Source organism: Lithobates pipiens, unplaced genomic scaffold (assembly GCF_037356315.1).
Source record: "Lithobates pipiens isolate NorthernLeopardFrog02 unplaced genomic scaffold, aLitPip1_a1.2 Scaffold_35, whole genome shotgun sequence".
Lineage (NCBI taxonomy): Eukaryota > Metazoa > Chordata > Amphibia > Anura > Ranidae > Lithobates > Lithobates pipiens.
The window spans coordinates 1,761,032-1,779,701 of NW_027507811.1; the positions used below are offsets into that span (position 1 = coordinate 1,761,032).

At 46.9% G+C, this 18,670-nt stretch overlaps 1 protein-coding gene across 1 annotated transcript in view; it reads right to left on the reverse strand.

The window, feature by feature from the left end:
• LOC143955431 (uncharacterized) overlaps window positions 1-18,670 on the reverse strand; it is a 74,092-nt gene that overhangs the window by 27,234 nt on the left and 28,188 nt on the right. Inside the window, 4 exon segments of the mRNA XM_077465479.1 lie at window positions 7,562-8,853; window positions 9,410-9,554; window positions 9,680-10,039; window positions 10,129-10,227. Coding sequence (XP_077321605.1) covers window positions 7,562-8,853; window positions 9,410-9,554; window positions 9,680-10,039; window positions 10,129-10,227 — 1,896 coding nt within the window.

Consider the following 18,670-nt stretch of genomic DNA (forward strand, 5'->3'; position numbering starts at 1 on the left):
TGAGGTCACCATGCGGTTTGGATACCCTGGCATCTCAGAGAGCTTCTAAAGACCCTTTCCCGTTTGTGGTAAGACTCGTTGGAAAAGACCCTGAGGTCACCATGTGGTTTGGATAGCCTGGCATCCCAGAGAGCTTCTAAAGACCCTTTCCCGTTTGTGGTAAGACTCGTTGGAAAAGACCCTGAGGTCACCAATGCGGTTTGGATACCCTGGCATCTCAGAGAGCTTCTAAAGGCCCTTTCCCGTTTGTGGTAAGAGTCGTTGGAAAAGACCCTGAGGTCACCATGCGGTTTGGATAGCCTGGCATCTCAGAGAGCTTCTAAAGACCCTTTCCCGTTTGTGGTAAGACTCGTTGGAAAAGACCCTGAGGTCACCATGTGGTTTGGATACCCTGGCATCTCAGAGAGCTTCTAAAGGCCCTTTCCCGTTTGTGGTAAGACTCGTTGGAAAAGACCCTGAGGTCACCATGTGGTTTGGATACCCTGGCATCTCAGAGAGCTTCTAAAGACCCTTTCCCGTTTGTGGTAAGACTCGTTGGAAAAGACCCTGAGGTCACCATGTGGTTTGGATAGCCTGGCATCCCAGAGAGCTTCTAAAGACCCTTTCCCGTTTGTGGTAAGACTCGTTGGAAAAGACCCTGAGGTCACCAATGCGGTTTGGATACCCTGGCATCTCAGAGAGCTTCTAAAGGCCCTTTCCCTTTGTGGTAAGAGTCGTTGGAAAAGACCCTGAGGTCACCATGCGGTTTGGATACCCTGGCATCTCAGAGAGCTTCTAAAGGCCCTTTCCTGTTTGTGGTAAGACCCATTGGAAAAGACCCTGAGGTCACCATGTGGTTTGGATACCCTGGCATCTCAGAGAGCTTCTAAAGGCCCTTTTCCGTTTGTGGTAAGACTCGTTGGAAAAGACCCTGAGGTCACCATGTGGTTTGGATACCCTGGCATCTCAGAGAGCTTCTAAAGACCGTTTTCCGTTTGTGGTAAGACCCATTGGAAAAGACCCTGAGGTCACCATGCGGTTTGGATACCCTGGCATCTCAGAGAGCTTCTAAAGACCCTTTCCCGTTTGTGGTAAGACTCGTTGGAAAAGACCCTGAGGTCACCATGCGGTTTGGAAAGCCTGGCATCTCAGAGAGCTTCTAAAGACCCTTTCCCGTTTGTGGTAAGACCCATTGGAAAAGACCCTGAGGTCACCATGCGGTTTGGATACCCTGGCATCTCAGAGAGCTTCTAAAGACCCTTTCCCATTTGTGGTAAGACTCGTTGGAAAAGACCCTGAGATCACCATGCGGTTTGGATACCCTGGCATCTCAGAGAGCTTCTAAAGGCCCTTTCCTGTTTGTGGTAAGACCCATTGGAAAAGACCCTGAGGTCACCATGCGGTTTGGAAAGCCTGGCATCTCAGAGAGCTTCTAAAGGCCCTTTCCCATTTGTGGTAAGACTCGTTGGAAATGACCCTGAGGTCACCATGCGGTTTGGAAAGCCTGGCATCTCAGAGAGCTTCTAAAGACCCTTTCCCGTTTGTGGTAAGACTCGTTGGAAAAGACCCTGAGGTCACCATGCGGTTTGGAAAGCCTGGCATCTCAGAGAGCTTCTAAAGGCCCTTTCCCATTTGTGGTAAGACTCGTTGGAAAAGACCCTGAGGTCACCATGCGGTTTGGATACCCTGGCATCTCAGAGAGCTTCTAAAGACCCTTTCCCATTTGTGGTAAGACTCGTTGGAAAAGACCCTGAGGTCACCATGCGGTTTGGATACCCTGGCATCTCAGAGAGCTTCGAAAGGCCCTTTCCCATTTGTGGTAAGACTCGTTGGAAAAGACCCTGAGGTCACCATGCGGTTTGGAAAGCCTGGCATCTCAGAGAGCTTCTAAAGACCGTTTCCCGTTTGTGGTAAGACCCATTGGAAAAGACCCTGAGGTCACCATGCGGTTTGGATACCCTGGCATCTCAGAGAGCTTCTAAAGACCCTTTCCCGTTTGTGGTAAGACTCGTTGGAAAAGACCCTGAGGTCACCATGCGGTTTGGAAAGCCTGGCATCTCAGAGAGCTTCTAAAGACCCTTTCCCGTTTGTGGTAAGACCCATTGGAAAAGACCCTGAGGTCACCATGCGGTTTGGATACCCTGGCATCTCAGAGAGCTTCTAAAGACCCTTTCCCATTTGTGGTAAGACTCGTTGGAAAAGACCCTGAGGTCACCATGCGGTTTGGATACCCTGGCATCTCAGAGAGCTTCTAAAGGCCCTTTCCTGTTTGTGGTAAGACCCATTGGAAAAGACCCTGAGGTCACCATGCGGTTTGGAAAGCCTGGCATCTCAGAGAGCTTCTAAAGGCCCTTTCCCATTTGTGGTAAGACTCGTTGGAAATGACCCTGAGGTCACCATGCGGTTTGGAAAGCCTGGCATCTCAGAGAGCTTCTAAAGGCCCTTTCCCATTTGTGGTAAGACTCGTTGGAAAAGACCCTGAGGTCACCATGCGGTTTGGAAAGCCTGGCATCTCAGAGAGCTTCTAAAGACCCTTTCCCGTTTGTGGTAAGACTCGTTGGAAAAGACCCTGAGGTCACCATGCGGTTTGGAAAGCCTGGCATCTCAGAGAGCTTCTAAAGGCCCTTTCCCATTTGTGGTAAGACTCGTTGGAAAAGACCCTGAGGTCACCATGCGGTTTGGATACCCTGGCATCTCAGAGAGCTTCTAAAGACCCTTTCCCGTTTGTGGTAAGACTCGTTGGAAAAGACCCTGAGGTCACCATGCGGTTTGGAAAGCCTGGCATCTCAGAGAGCTTCTAAAGGCCCTTTCCCATTTGTGGTAAGACTCGTTGGAAAAGACCCTGAGGTCACCATGCGGTTTGGATACCCTGGCATCTCAGAGAGCTTCTAAAGACCCTTTCCCATTTGTGGTAAGACTCGTTGGAAAAGACCCTGAGGTCACCATGCGGTTTGGATACCCTGGCATCTCAGAGAGCTTCTAAAGACCCTTTCCCATTTGTGGTAAGACTCGTTGGAAAAGACCCTGAGGTCACCATGCGGTTTGGATACCCTGGCATCTTAGAGAGCTTCTAAAGACCCTTTCCCATTTGTGGTAAGACTCGTTGGAAAAGACCCTGAGGTCACCATGCGGTTTGGATACCCTGGCATCTCAGAGAGCTTCTAAAGGCCCTTTCCCGTTTGTGGTAAGACTCATTGGAAAAGACCCTGAGGTCACCATGCGGTTTGGATACCCTGGCATCTCAGAGAGCTTCTAAAGACCCTTTCCCATTTGTGGTAAGACTCGTTGGAAAAGACCCTGAGGTCACCATGCGGTTTGGATACCCTGGCATCTTAGAGAGCTTCTAAAGACCCTTTCCCATTTGTGGTAAGACTCGTTGGAAAAGACCCTGAGGTCACCATGCGGTTTGGATACCCTGGCATCTCAGAGAGCTTCTAAAGACCCTTTCCCGTTTGTGGTAAGACTCGTTGGAAAAGACCCTGAGGTCACCATGCGGTTTGGAAAGCCTGGCATCTCAGAGAGCTTCTAAAGGCCCTTTCCCATTTGTGGTAAGACTCGTTGGAAAAGACCCTGAGGTCACCATGCGGTTTGGATACCCTGGCATCTCAGAGAGCTTCTAAAGACCCTTTCCCATTTGTGGTAAGACTCGTTGGAAAAGACCCTGAGGTCACCATGCGGTTTGGATACCCTGGCATCTTAGAGAGCTTCTAAAGACCCTTTCCCATTTGTGGTAAGACTCGTTGGAAAAGACCCTGAGGTCACCATGCGGTTTGGATACCCTGGCATCTCAGAGAGCTTCTAAAGGCCCTTTCCCGTTTGTGGTAAGACTCATTGGAAAAGACCCTGAGGTCACCATGCGGTTTGGATACCCTGGCATCTCAGAGAGCTTCTAAAGACCCTTTCCCATTTGTGGTAAGACTCGTTGGAAAAGACCCTGAGGTCACCATGCGGTTTGGATACCCTGGCATCTTAGAGAGCTTCTAAAGACCCTTTCCCATTTGTGGTAAGACTCGTTGGAAAAGACCCTGAGGTCACCATGCGGTTTGGATACCCTGGCATCTCAGAGAGCTTCTAAAGGCCCTTTCCTGTTTGTGGTAAGACCCATTGGAAAAGACCCTGAGGTCACCATGCGGTTTGGATATATCCTGGCATCTCAGAGAGCTTCTAAAGGCCCTTTCCCGTTTGTGGTAAGACTCGTTAGAAAAGACCCTGAGGTCACCATGCGGTATGGATACCCTGGCATCTCAGAGAGCTTCTAAAGACCCTTTCCCATTTGTGGTAAGACTCGTTGGAAAAGACCCTGAGGTCACCATGCGGTTTGGATACCCTGGCATCTTAGAGAGCTTCTAAAGACCCTTTCCCATTTGTGGTAAGACTCGTTGGAAAAGACCCTGAGGTCACCATGCGGTTTGGATACCCTGGCATCTCAGAGAGCTTCGAAAGCCCTTTCCCATTTGTGGTAAGACTCGTTGGAAAAGACCCTGAGGTCACCATGCGGTTTGGATACCCTGGCATCTCAGAGAGCTTCGAAAGGCCCTTTCCCATTTGTGGTAAGACTCGTTGGAAAAGACCCTGAGGTCACCATGCGGTTTGGAAAGCCTGGCATCTCAGAGAGCTTCTAAAGACCCTTTCCCGTTTGTGGTAAGACTCGTTGGAAAAGACCCTGAGGTCACCATGCGGTTTGGATACCCTGGCATCTCAGAGAGCTTCTAAAGGCCCTTTCCTGTTTGTGGTAAGACCCATTGGAAAAGACCCTGAGGTCACCATGCGGTTTGGATACCCTGGCATCTCAGAGAGCTTCTAAAGGCCCTTTCCTGTTTGTGGTAAGACCCATTGGAAAAGACCCTGAGGTCACCATGCGGTTTGGATACCCTGGCATCTCAGAGAGCTTCTAAAGGCCCTTTCCCGTTTGTGGTAAGACTCGTTAGAAAAGACCCTGAGGTCACCATGCGGTTTGGATACCCTGGCATCTCAGAGAGCTTCTAAAGGCCCTTTCCTGTTTGTGGTAAGACCCATTGGAAAAGACCCTGAGGTCACCATGCGGTTTGGATACCCTGGCATCTCAGAGAGCTTCTAAAGGCCCTTTCCCATTTGTGGTAAGACTCGTTAGAAAAGACCCTGAGGTCACCATGCGGTTTGGATACCCTGGCATCTCAGAGAGCTTCTAAAGGCCCTTTCCCGTTTGTGGTAAGACCCATTGGAAAAGACCCTGAGGTCACCATGCGGTTTGGATACCCTGGCATCCTAGAGAGCTTCTAAAGGCCCTTTCCTGTTTGTGGTAAGACCCATTGGAAAAGACCCTGAGGTCACCATGCGGTTTGGATACCCTGGCATCTCAGAGAGCTTCTAAAGGCCCTTTCCCATTTGTGGTAAGACTCGTTAGAAAAGACCCTGAGGTCACCATGCGGTTTGGATACCCTGGCATCTCAGAGAGCTTCTAAACGCCCTTTCCCGTTTGTGGTAAGACTCGTTGGAAAAGACCCTGAGGTCACCGTGCGGTTTGGATACCCTGGCATCTCAGAGAGCTTCTAAAGACCCTTTCCCGTTTGTGGTAAGACTCGTTGGAAAAGACCCTGAGGTCACCATGCGGTTTGGATACCCTGGCATCTCAGAGAGCTTCTAAAGACCCTTTCCCATTTGTGGTAAGACTCGTTGGAAAAGACCCTGAGGTCACCATGCGGTTTGGATACCCTGGCATCTCAGAGAGCTTCTAAAGGCCCTTTCCTGTTTGTGGTAAGACCCATTGGAAAAGACCCTGAGGTCACCATGCGGTTTGGATACCTTGGCATCTCAGAGAGCTTCTAAAGACCCTTTCCCGTTTGTGGTAAGACTCGTTAGAAAAGACCCTGAGGTCACCATGCGGTTTGGATACCCTGGCATCTCAGAGAGCTTCTAAAGACCCTTTCCCGTTTGTGGTAAGACTCGTTAGAAAAGACCCTGAGGTCACCATGCGGTTTGGATACCCTGGCATCTCAGAGAGCTTCTAAAGACCCTTTCCCGTTTGTGGTCTTGACTCTCTTTCTATACCCAAGAGTGACAAGCCTCTTTTATCTCCCTTATCTTAGTTTTCTGGATTTCTTATATAAGAAACTAGGAGGCATCTGACCTACTGCTTTGGGTTTGAAGTTATTAGGAACGTTCTTTTTCAGGAAACTACGACAATCTTATTGTAGGACTAGTCTGATTCCTACGCACTGTATTGTAGCTGACCTTAGCTGCAGATTTGAAGGCTTTAGTCGTTATCTAACTGAATTAATATACAGTGCCTTGAAAAAGTATTCATACCCCTTGAAATTTTCCACATTTTGTCATGTTACAAGCAAAAACACATTTTATTGAGATTTTATGTGATGGACCAACACAAAGCGGCACATAATTGTGAAGTGGAAGCAAAATGATAAGTGTTTTTTACGGGTATTGGGGCGATACAAAAGTTTCTTGGCCGCGTGTGGCGAGCATTCGTCCAGCCGTGATAAACTTTGGCCATCATTGAAGACAGTGATTTCCTATGATCAACAGCTCCATCTAGTGGCCACAATGGGATATTTTTTCCTGAAATACCTCAATCAGGGAAAACGGCAAAATACCACATTTTGTCCACTAGATGGAGCTGATGATTATAGGAAATCACAGGGTTATTTAAAATAATACAGCCAAAAATTCATAAATTTTTCGGTGACTACATGCCACATACAGCGTGTCCAATAATTTTTCTTAAAAAGGACCTGTAAGTGTTTGTTAAATCTTCCACCACAAAATGTACTCAGCCAATGGGAGTTAATGACTCCATTTGTATTTTAAAAGCCCTAGAGGACCACCTTTTAAGTGGTGAGGTTAACGTGTTTCGTCCTGGAAGACGACTTGAGAAAACAGACCTCTTGCAAGAGAATAATAGACTTCTAAGTCTCCATACCACAAAATGTACTCAGTCAATGAGAGGTAATGACTCAATTTTTTCCGAACGGAATTCAGTGCTGCTGGAGGTTTTGTGACAGATAAAGGAGCGTTTCTGTCCACAGACTCCATTGACCGGCTAACATTTATCAAAATGAATCAGTCCTAGATTAGCAGCAGATATTAAGCCCCTTATGTTGATGTCGCTGATTAAGTGTTAATGGGATCTCAAATCTCTTCAAGACATCTAGTGGCCATAATTTTTTCTGAAATACTGCAATCGGAAAAATAGCAAAATAGTACATTATAGCCAATAGATGGAGCTGATGAATATAAAAAAAAACACAGAATTAAATAAAACATGGCGAAATCTTCCACCACAAAATGTACTCAGCCAATGAGAGGTAATGACTCCATTTTTATTTTTCTCCTGCTATCAATGGCCGACACGGTACAACACTTCATCCATGTCTTTGGTGATCTCTGATCTCCTTATCAACTGTTTCTTCCATGATGAAGATCAGCCATGGAGTATATCTGAGGTGTATATCAGGGGGTGCTTCTTCCCCACATGTCCAGCAACATTCATATACAAGACATGTCCCGCACTCACTAATACACCTCCAAGGTTGTGTGGGACCCCCTGATGTACAGGAAGACAGGACTTCAGTGAGGAACATTTCCCTCACTCAGGACAGGAAGATGGCTTCTCCCTCATGTGCAATCTCTGATGTGTGAGAAGGCTGGACCTCGTTGAAAAACATTTCCCGCACTCAGAACAGGGAAACGGCTTCTCCCCCGTGTGAGATCTCTGATGTCTGTAAAGACTGGACTTCACTGAAAAACATTTCCCACACTCAGAACAAGAATACGGCTTCTCCCCTGTGTGCAATCTCTGATGTTTGGAAAGACTGCACTTCACAGAAAAACATTTACCGCACTCAGGACAGGAATACGGCTTCAACCCTGTGTGAGATCTCTGATGTTTGTAAAGCTTGGGCTTATCCGAAAAACATTTCCCGCACTCAGAACAGGAATGCGGCTTTTCCCCCGTGTGCAATCTCTGGTGAGTGTAAAGATTGGACTTCACTGAAAAACATTTCCCGCACTCAGGACAGGAATGTGGCTTCTCCCCCGTGTGAGACCTCAGATGTGAGTAAAGATGGGCCTTTACTGGAAAACATTTTCCGCACTCAGGACACGAATACGGCTTCTCCCCCGTGTGAGACCGTTGGTGCCTGCTGAGAATGGATTTCCTGGTAAAACATTTCCCGCATTCAGAACAAGAATAAGGTTTTTCCCCCGTGTGAGTCCATTGATGTGTAACAAGCTCTGCTTTTTTTATAAAACACTTCCCGCACGTAGAACAGGAAAACGGCTTCTCCCCCGTGTGCAGTTGCCGATGAGTGTGAAGATTGGACTTATCTGAAAAACATTTCCCACACTCAGGACAGGAATACGGCTTCTCACCTGTGTGAGATCTCTTATGCACAATAAGATGGGCGTTAGAACGGAAACGCTTCCCGCACTCAGGACAGGGAAACCGTTTATGTTTTGGAAGGACGGCACCGTCCCGCACAGTCTGATGTTCCTCGGGATAAGAGGAATACGATGGTCCGGCACCGTCCCGCACAGTCTGAGGTTCCTCGGGATAAGAGGAATACGATGGTCCGGCACCGTCCCGCACAGTCTGAGGTTCCTCGGGATAAGAGGAATACGATGGTCCGGCACCGTCCCGCACAGTCTGAGGTTCCTCGGGATAAGAGGAATACGATGGTCCGGCACCGTCCCGCACAGTCTGAGGTTCCTCGGGATAAGAGGAATACGATGGTCCATCTACACTGTGTGGTGCCGGATGGACATTTGAGGTAGTCGGGTTTTCTCCTGGACTATACTGTGTGATGTCCTCATCTTCTACTTTACAGTCTGGAGACAAAGTGAGACAATCCTCGGAGGTTTTCCTCATCTTCCACCTACGTACTAAAAATAAAAATAATTCATTTATTTTATTATAAAATTATTACTAGACATGAGCTGATTGGTTCCCCTAAACCTAGGGGGTAGAGAGAGAAGTGTGACTTCTGCGACCCCGGGAGTTCCGCCACTGGTGTCAGATTTTTATTCTTTTTTTACTATTTTATTTTTCTATAATTTTTTAGGACCCCTGTTTGGGGGGGTGGGGCTTTGTTGAGACAGCAAGAGCCCAAATTGTGGGTCCCCAGTTGGGTTGCTGGCTGCAGTGCTCTGAGCTGAGAGCATCCCAGGTGTCTGGGTCTAGTAACGCCTATGGTGAAAATCAACCTTTTTCTGCCAGCTGATCCCCAGAATCTCCATAAATCCAGTCTAGATCCATAAATTGTGTCGGCAGCACAGAGAAGGAAGATTATCGGAGAGAAATCCAGGAATACAGGACGGGGAACACAGCTCAGGAAAGTGACCAGGGGATTACAGGCTGATATCACCCAGCCCCCGCCCTACTCTGGACCAATCAGTGAGCAGTATGGGTGGAGGAATGGATTTAGTGTTAATGACCCACCTGTGCTGATCTCTGTAGGAGTGTCCTCCTCTATAAATGTCCCCGTTATTCCATCATCCTCCATAGATTGAGGCTCATCGCTTACATAACTCTCTTCTTCTTCTTCTGATTTAACCTCAACTTTTATATCTATCAGATCTTCATCCTAAACCAAGAGAAGGAGAGAAATACCACCCGTAAAAAATAAGCTTCAATATTATGACATCACATAACAAATATCCACCACATTGTCTCCATGAGTCCATGTTCTAGATGCTCCATCCCACCAACCTTGCAATATGGAGGGATGGTGTGATCTTCCTGTGTGGAATCCCGGGAATACAGAGGACGGGGACATCTCTCTGGTGGGTTCCTGGTATTTGGTGGCTCCATCATATCCTTGTGTCCTTCTGAAAACTCCTCCATCACTCCATACTCCTCATCCTCCTCTTTATACTCTTCTTTAATATCAATATTATCATCCCCGAGGTTCCCACGGGGACATCTCTCTGGGGGGTTCCTGTATCTGGATGACTCCATCATGGTGTCCTGGTACAGATCTTTGTGCTCTTCCTCCATCACCCCATCCTCATCATCCTCCTCTTTTATCTCTTCTTTAACCTCAACTTTAGACTCTCTCAGGTTTCCACTCTGAATATATAATAAAAATGACATCAATGGTAACAATGCAGATAATGTACAGATCCTAATGATACTATCAGTGATTGTTGCTCATCTACCTGATGATGGTGGGGGATGGTGTGACCTTCCTGTGTGGAATCCCGGGAATACAGAGGACGGGGACATCTCTCTGGTGGGTTCCCATTACTGGATCCATCTGTAGGAAACACACACACTGACTGAATACATTGTTTCTATGTGTTTATCAGATGATGGGGGATCTAGGTGGAGCCTCCGTACTGCTCTCTCCTTTACAATAAAGTCTCCTCTTACCCGGTGATGTGAGGGGCGGCTGATTGTCCATCATGACGTCCTTGTAGAGATCCTTGTGTCCTTCTAAATACTCCCACTCCTCCATGGAGAAATAGACAGTGACATCCTGACACCTTATAGGAACCTGACACACACAATGATACAGTCACCATCCAGACACATCCCTTGTGTGGGACCTTCACAGACATCGGCAATAGTTATTTCCTCCTCCATAACGATTATAAAATCAAACACATGTATCATAAGTCCACCTCTAAATAAAACCCCCAACCCGTATTATAGTATAATCCCTTAGTATAGATTGAAAAGGTGAAATTGATGGAAGAAAAACACATTTCTGAGATGAAGAGAATGTTCCGGCCCCGTAAGTGGGGGAATGTTCTGCCCCTGAAGGGGGTAATCTAGGTCTCCACACTATATATGTGTGTATCATCATCTGCTGGAGATAAATGACGTCACAGTGACTATGGAGGAAGAGGACGGACATGACGGGGGGTTACTGGGTGTAAATAGAAAATAAGATCTTATTACCTCCTTTACTGCCACTCCCAGCTTTGTCCCTTATATACTTCCTCCCGACTCACCTCTCACCCGGAACTTCCCGTCTGTGCCTGACATCACTTCCTGTCTTCCATAGAGACTTCCTATCTGGGTAGAAGTGAGATCACCACCTTGTGGAGCTCAAAGGAACTGCAGCCCGCAGAAAACGTCTTGTGGGTGTTGATTTACTAAAGGCAAATATACTGTGCACCTTGCAAGTGTAGCACACCCCCCTTAAAGGGCGCAAGTAACTGGGATTCCCCCCACCCTGCACAGACAGGCACACCAAATTTTCACCGTCACTCCAAAGTAAGAGAACAGCCCGTTGCTTTGTTTTATTGAGGAATTAGAACTTGGATTGGGATTGGAGATAATGGGATGCCCATTAGACTTCATAACAACTTCAGGGTCAACTCTTCCTATATGAATGAATGAATGAATAAAATAATTTGTATAGCGCACAACGCGAACTGAATCGGCCTCAAGGCGCTGTGATGAGCTTTGTTGTCCAGCTTCTAGAGGAGGAAGGTCTTGAGTTTTTTCCTGAAGACCTGGTGGTTTTCTTCCAAGCGGATGCTGGTTAGTAGAGCGTTCCATAGCCGTGGTCCTTGGACAGTGAATCTCCGTTCCCCGTTGATTTGTACCGAGATTTGGGAACGAGGAGGAGGTTTTTGTTAGAAGATCGAAGACTGCGGTTGGGTGCGTAGTGTTTTATTTTCTCAAGTAGGTATTGAGGAGCGTCTCCATGCACGCATTTGTGGGTGAGGCAAAGGGTCTTCAATGTGATCCAATTCTTTACGGTTAGATAATGTAGGCTCCTCAGTGAAGGAGAGATGGATTCCCAGGGTTTTTTCCCTGTTATCAGCCTTGCCGCCGTGTTTTGGATAAGTTGTAAGCGCGCAAGTTGATATTGGGGTAATCCTATGCCAGATATACAGTCAATATACACTCCTCTGCTTTCTCCAGCTCTCGCTTGCAGTACTCCTCTGGCAAACTGATAGTGAACCTGACAAGGCCTGTTCTAGGCAGGAACCCGCAGCCCCGTACAGAATAGCACATCCCTGAAATGCAGCATAGTTCACCTGACAATGTCAGGGTTACAAACTTCGAGTCACAATAAATGGAACAGAAAACGCACAACAGGTGCAAGGCTATTCATTCCCTATTATCTAGACGGCGCATCAGATAGGTAAGCCTTGTGGGTGGGGTGGTATCGCATCAACCCAGGCAGATGCTTCCCATGGAGGGTTGAGGAAGCGGACCGTCTCCCCATCCTGGATCCGCAAAGGAGCAGGAAACCAAACACTGTATGTATACTGCGAGCCGGCAGTGCCACCTTCACCTGATCGAACGATTTCCTGAGCTTCTGTGTCTCCACCGAATAATCAGGGAAGATTAGTAGGTTGTTGTTCTGGAAATGTAAATCACTGTGGATTTGGAAGGCTCAGAGCACCTCATCCCTGTCATCAAAGTTGAGCAGCTGCAGGGTAAAGGTCTGTGGAGGAGAGCCAGGGGGCGCTCACAGTGTAGTGAGGCGAGAAGTGGGCATCAGGTAGCAGATTGCGCAGAAAATCTACAAAAAACGTTGGGTTAGCCCCCTCTGCCAACCCCACAATATGGAGGTTATTTCTCCTATGCCTATTCTCTGCGTCGTTACCTTTGTACTTTAGGGCATGGAACTTAGTCTGGAGAGAACGGATGGCCGTAGTGCGCTCCGTAACAGTGTCCTCTGCTTGGCCCACTTGATGCTCTCCTTTCGACACTCTGGAGCGGAGCTTATCTATGTCCTGCCATAGGAGACATACATCTAGCTGCACTGCCTTGATTTTTAGCAGTGAGCGTGGCCTGACAGGTATCAATAGCGGCCATCACATCGGTAAGGCTAGGCTGTGGGGAGGCAGCCGATTCTATAGGGTCAGTCTGTGAGGCCATGTGGAAGCAGAGCGAGAAGCAAGCCACCACGTGGGCACCGGGGACCGGGGTTATTTTCTCTTCTAGTGGCGGAAAACTACGCTTTTTTCCCCTACCGGAATTCGCACCAGAGGATCTGCATCGCATCTAGATGTCAGGAAACAAGCCACAGGTGTAATAAAGCTCCCATAAGCAGGATTTCAGTCAGCGGCAAAATAGAAGCAGCCAGTTAGGTCTCCATCTTGGACACGCCCCACCCGAGGCCCCTCTAGGTGTATATCAGAAAGTCAGTGTCCAGCATGCATCCCTGTGGCTACTAATCCCAGCACTACCTTTTCAGGCACTGCCAACCCACTGTCAGGGCTGGCTTAGCCCTTCCTCCTCTGGGCTGGCCGCTCAGCTGTCGGCTAATTGCCAACTCTCTTCTCTTTCCACAGTTACCAGCTGTTCCCAATGATGCTCGTCTGACCTGCCTATTTAAAGCCTTCCTGCACACTCTTTCCTTTGCCTTCGCGTTGGTCACATCACTAGGACCCATCTCCTGCTGTTTGTTTCAAGACTGGCTTGCTGACATCCCTCCTGGCGTCTATCCTGCTTGCAGTTGCTCTCCTTGGATCCCTGATGTCTGGACTCACTAATTACCCCATCTGGTTTATGAACTTTGGACTGGCTGACTACCCGATCTGGCTACTGGACTCTCGCTATGCTTGACTACGCTTTTTCCTATTTACCTTTTTATCTTTATTGATAAATAAGTGTGATTTGATTGTACTTCTGTCACTGTCTGTTTCATGGTTCCCGACAACACCAGTTACAGTGTACCTGATCACCACCACACCAGTTACAGTGTACCTGATCACCTCCACACCAGTTACAGTGTCCCTGATCACCCCCACACCAGTTACAGTGTCCCTGATCACCTCCACACCAGTTACAGTGTCCCTAATCACCTCCACACCAGTTACAGTGTCCCTAATCACCTCCACACCAGTTACAGTGTCCCTGATCACCACCACACCAGTTACAGTGTCCCTAATCACCTCCACACCAGTTACAGTGTCCCTGATCACCTCCACACCAGTTACAGTGTCCCTAATCACCTCCACACCAGTTACAGTGTCCCTGATCACCTCCACACCAGTTACAGTGTCCCTGATCACCACCACATCAGTTACAGTGTCCCTAATCACCTCCACACCAGTTACAGTGTCCCTGATCACCACCACACCAGTTACAGTGTCCCTAATCACCTCCACACCAGTTACAGTGTACCTGATCACCTCCACACCAGTTACAGTGTCCCTAATCACCTCCACACCAGTTACAGTGTCCCTGATCACCACCACACCAGTTACAGTGTCCCTAATCACCTCCACACCAGTTACAGTGTCCCTGATCACCTCCACACCAGTTACAGTGTCCCTGATCACCACCACACCAGTTACAGTGTCCCTAATCACCTCCACACCAGTTACAGTGTCCCTGATCACCTCCACACCAGTTACAGTGTCCCTGATCACCACCACACCAGTTACAGTGTCCCTGATCACCACCACACCAGTTACAGTGTCCCTAATCACCTCCACATCAGTTACAGTGTCCCTGATCACCTCCACACCAGTTACAGTGTCCCTGATCACCTCCACACCAGTTACAGTGTCCCTGATCACCACCACACCAGTTACAGTGTCCCTGATCACCAGCACACCAGTTACAGTGTCCCTGATCACCACCACACCAGTTACAGTGTCCCTAATCACCTCCACACCAGTTACAGTGTCCCTAATCACCTCCACACCAGTTACAGTGTACCTGATCACCTCCACACCAGTTACAGTGTACCTGATCACCTCCACACCAGTTACAGTGTACCCGATCACCTCCACACCAGTTACAGTGTCCCTGATCACCTCCACACCAGTTACAGTGTACCTAATCACCACACCAGTTACAGTGTACCTGATCCCCACCACACCAGTTACAGTGTACCTAATCACCACCACACCAGTTACAGTGTCCCTGATCCCCACCACACCAGTTACAGTGTCCCTGATCACCACCACACCAGTTACAGTGTCCCTAATCACCACCACACCAGTTACAATGTCCCTGATCACCACCACACCAGTTACAGTGTCCCTGATCACCACCACACCAGTTACAGTGTCCCTGATCACCACCGCACCAGTTACAGTGTACCTGATCACCACCACACCAGTTACAGTGTACCTGATCACCTCCACACCAGTTACAGTGTACCTGATCACCTCCACACCAGTTACAGTGTCCATGATCACCTCCACACCAGTTACAGTGTACCTGATCACCTCCACACCAGTTATAGTGTCCCTGATCACCTCCACACCAGTTACAGTGTTCCTGATCCCCACCACACCAGTTATAGTGTCCGTAATCACCAGCACACTGCTTACAGTGTCACTGATCACTACCACAGCAGGGACACGTTTACATGTACGATGCTCTCTGAAGAGCCATTCATGTTTGGATCATTCTTCAGAGAACATTGGACAGTAGTGATCAGTCATTGTACCGCACCCTCACCACCTCCTTCAACCCATTGGAATGAGAGACAATCCTGCCAGCATCGCAGCTTTGTCATGTGCCCCCCCTCCTTGGTCACAGCCTCTGCAACTAGAAGTTGTAGCAGCTGAAGGGCTGTATAACCAAGGCTCCACCATAAGGTTCTACCACCCCCCCCCCTCCAACCACATGTGTGAATGAGCCCTAATAGTGCATCCAGTTAGTGTCCCTGACTGTCGCCTGTAACAACCCCTGTCATTGGGTGTTTCCACTGTCCTAGTGCTCCAGGGCCTCCAAAAATGTGATGGGTAGTCAAGGAATTAGATGTGCAATTTATGCCTCAAGAAAGCCTGAAGGTGCTCCTTGGATTTTGGGCCCCTCTGTGTGGCCAGGCTGTGAAAAAGTCTCTTCCGTGTGGTACCGCCGTACCCGTGAGAAGTAGCAGAATGTGTTTTGGGGTGTAATTCTAGGTATGCCTATGCTGTGTGTCAGAAATGTCTTATTAATTCACAACTCTGTGTAACATTGTTTTTTTTTCTAGTCTTTCCCAAAAAAATTAAATTTTAAAAAGACTCGCTATGGCAGTCAGAAAATACTTTGGACTGTTTTCTTTCCAAAAGGGGGTAATTTTGTGGGTGTTTCCACTGTCCTAGTGCTCCAGGGCCTCCAAAAATGTGATGGGTAGTCAAGGAATTAGATGTGCAATTTATGCCTCAAGAAAGCCTGAAGGTGCTCCTTGGATTTTGGGCCACTCTGTGTGGCCAGGCTGTGAAAAAGTCACTTCCATGTGGTACCGCCGTACGCGTGAGAAGTAGCAGAATGTGTTTTGGGGTGTAATTCTAGGTATGCCTATGCTGTGTGTCAGAAATGTCTTATTAATTCACAACTCTGTGTAAAAAAAAAAAAAAATTTCTAGTATTTCCCAAAAAATTTAATTTTCAAAAGACTCACTATGGCTGTCAGAAAATACTTTGGACTGTTTCCTTTCCAAAAGGGGGTAATTTTGTGGGTGTTTCCACTGTCCTAGTGCTCCAGGGCCTCCAAAAATGTGATGGGTAGTCAAGGAATTAGATGTGCAATTTATGCCTCAAGAAAGCCTGAAGGTGCTCCTTGGATTTTGGGCCACTCTGTGTGGCCAGGCTGTGAAAAAGTCTCTTCCATGTGGTACCGCCGTACGCGTGAGAAGTAGCAGAATGTGTTTTTGGGGTGTAATTCTAGGTATGCCTATGCTGTGTGTCAGAAATGTCTTATTAATTCACAACTCTGTGTAAAAAAAAATAAATAATTTCTAGTATTTCCCAAAAAATTTAATTTTCAAAAGACTCACTATGGCTGTCAGAAAAAACTTTGGACTGTTTCCTTTCCAAAAGGGGGTAATTTTGTGGGTGTTTCCACTGTCCTAGTGCTCCAGGGCCTCCAAAAATGTGATGGGTAGTCAAGGAATTAGATGTGCAATTTATGCCTCAAGAAAGCCTGAAGGTGCTCCTTGGATTTTGGGCCACTCTGTGTGGCCAGGCTGTGAAAAAGTCTCTTCCATGTGGTACCGCCGTACGCGTGAGAAGTAGCAGAATGTGTTTTTGGGGTGTAATTCTAGGTATGCCTATGCTGTGTGTCAGAAATGTCTTATTAATTCACAACTCTGTGTAAAAAAAAAAAAATAATTTCTAGTATTTCCCAAAAAATTTAATTTTCAAAAGACTCACTATGGCTGTCAGAAAAAACTTTGGACTGTTTCCTTTCCAAAAGGGGGTAATTTTGTGGGTGTTTCCACTGTCCTAGTGCTTCAGGACTTTCACAAATGTGATGGGTATTTAAGGAATTAGATGTGCAATATATGCCTCAAGAAAGCCTGAAGGTGCTCCTTGGATTTTGGGCCCCTCTGTGTGGCCAGGCTGTGAAAAAGTCTCTTCCGTGTGGTACCGCCGTACTTGTGAGAAGTAGCAGAATGTGTTTTGGGGTGTAATTCTAGGTATGCCTATGCTGTGTGTCAGAAATGTCTTATTAATTCACAACTCTGTGTAAAATTTTTATTTTTTTTCTAGTATTTCCCAAAAAATTACATTTTCAAAAGACTCACTATGGCTGTCAGAAAATACTTTGGACTGTTTCCTTTCCAAAAGGGGGTAATTTTGTGGGTGTTTCCACTGTCCTAGTGCTTCAGGACTTTCACAAATGTGATGGGTATTTAAGGAATTAGATGTGCAATTTATGCCTCAAGAAAGCCTGAAGGTGCTCCTTGGATTTTGGGCCCCTCTGTGTGGCCAGGCTGTGAAAAAGTCTCTTGCATGTGGTACCGCCGTATGCGTGAGAAGTATCAGAATTTGTTTTGGGGTGTAATTCTAGGTATGCCTATGCTGTGTGTCAGAAATGTCTTATTAATTCACAACTCTGTGCAAAAAAATATTTTTTTTTCTAGTATTTCCCAAAAAATTACATTTTCAAAAGACTCACTATGGCAGTCAGAAAATACTTTGGACTGTTTTCTTTCCAAAAGGGGGTAATTTTGTGGGTGTTTCCACTGTCCTTATGCTCCAGGGCCTCCAAAAATTTGATGGGTAGTCAAGGAATAAGATGTGCAATTTATGCCTCAAGAAAGCCTGAAGGTGCTCCTTGGATTTTGGGCCCCTCTGTGTGGCCAGGCTGTGAAAAAGTCTCTTCCATGTGGTACCGCCGTACCCGTGAGAAGTAGCAGATTGTGTTTTGGGGTGTAATTCTAGGTATGCCTATGCTGTGTGTCAGAAATGTCTTATTAATTCACAACTCTGTGTAAAATTTTTTATTTTTTTTTTAGTCTTTCCCAAAAAATTAAATTTTCAAAAGACTCGCTATGGCTGTCAGAAAATACTTTGGACTGTTTCCTTTCCAAAAGGGGGTAATTTTGTGGGTGTTTCCACTGTCCTTATGCTCCAGGACTTTCACAAAAGTGATAGGTAGCCAGAAATTTAGATGCATCATTTACTGTATGTTTCTTGAAAGCCCAAAGGTGCTCCTTGGATTTTGGGCCCTTCCATGTTGTTAAGCTGTGAACAAGTCTCACACATACACATATGGTGTCCCCATATTCGGGAGGAGTAGCAGAATGTGTTTGGGGTATAATTATAAGTATGCCTACGCTGTGTGTAAGACATAAAACCTTTAAAAAAAAAAATTAAAACTTCCAAAAAAAAAAAAAAAACCTCACCATTCCTCTTACTAAATACCCCAGATTGTCTACTTTACAAAAAAGGGGATCATCTGGGGGATAATTGTACTATACTGGCATTTTAGGGCCTCACGATATACAGGGATATACAAGGTAATACTGACATATAATCACACACATAGGTTGGACTTGAT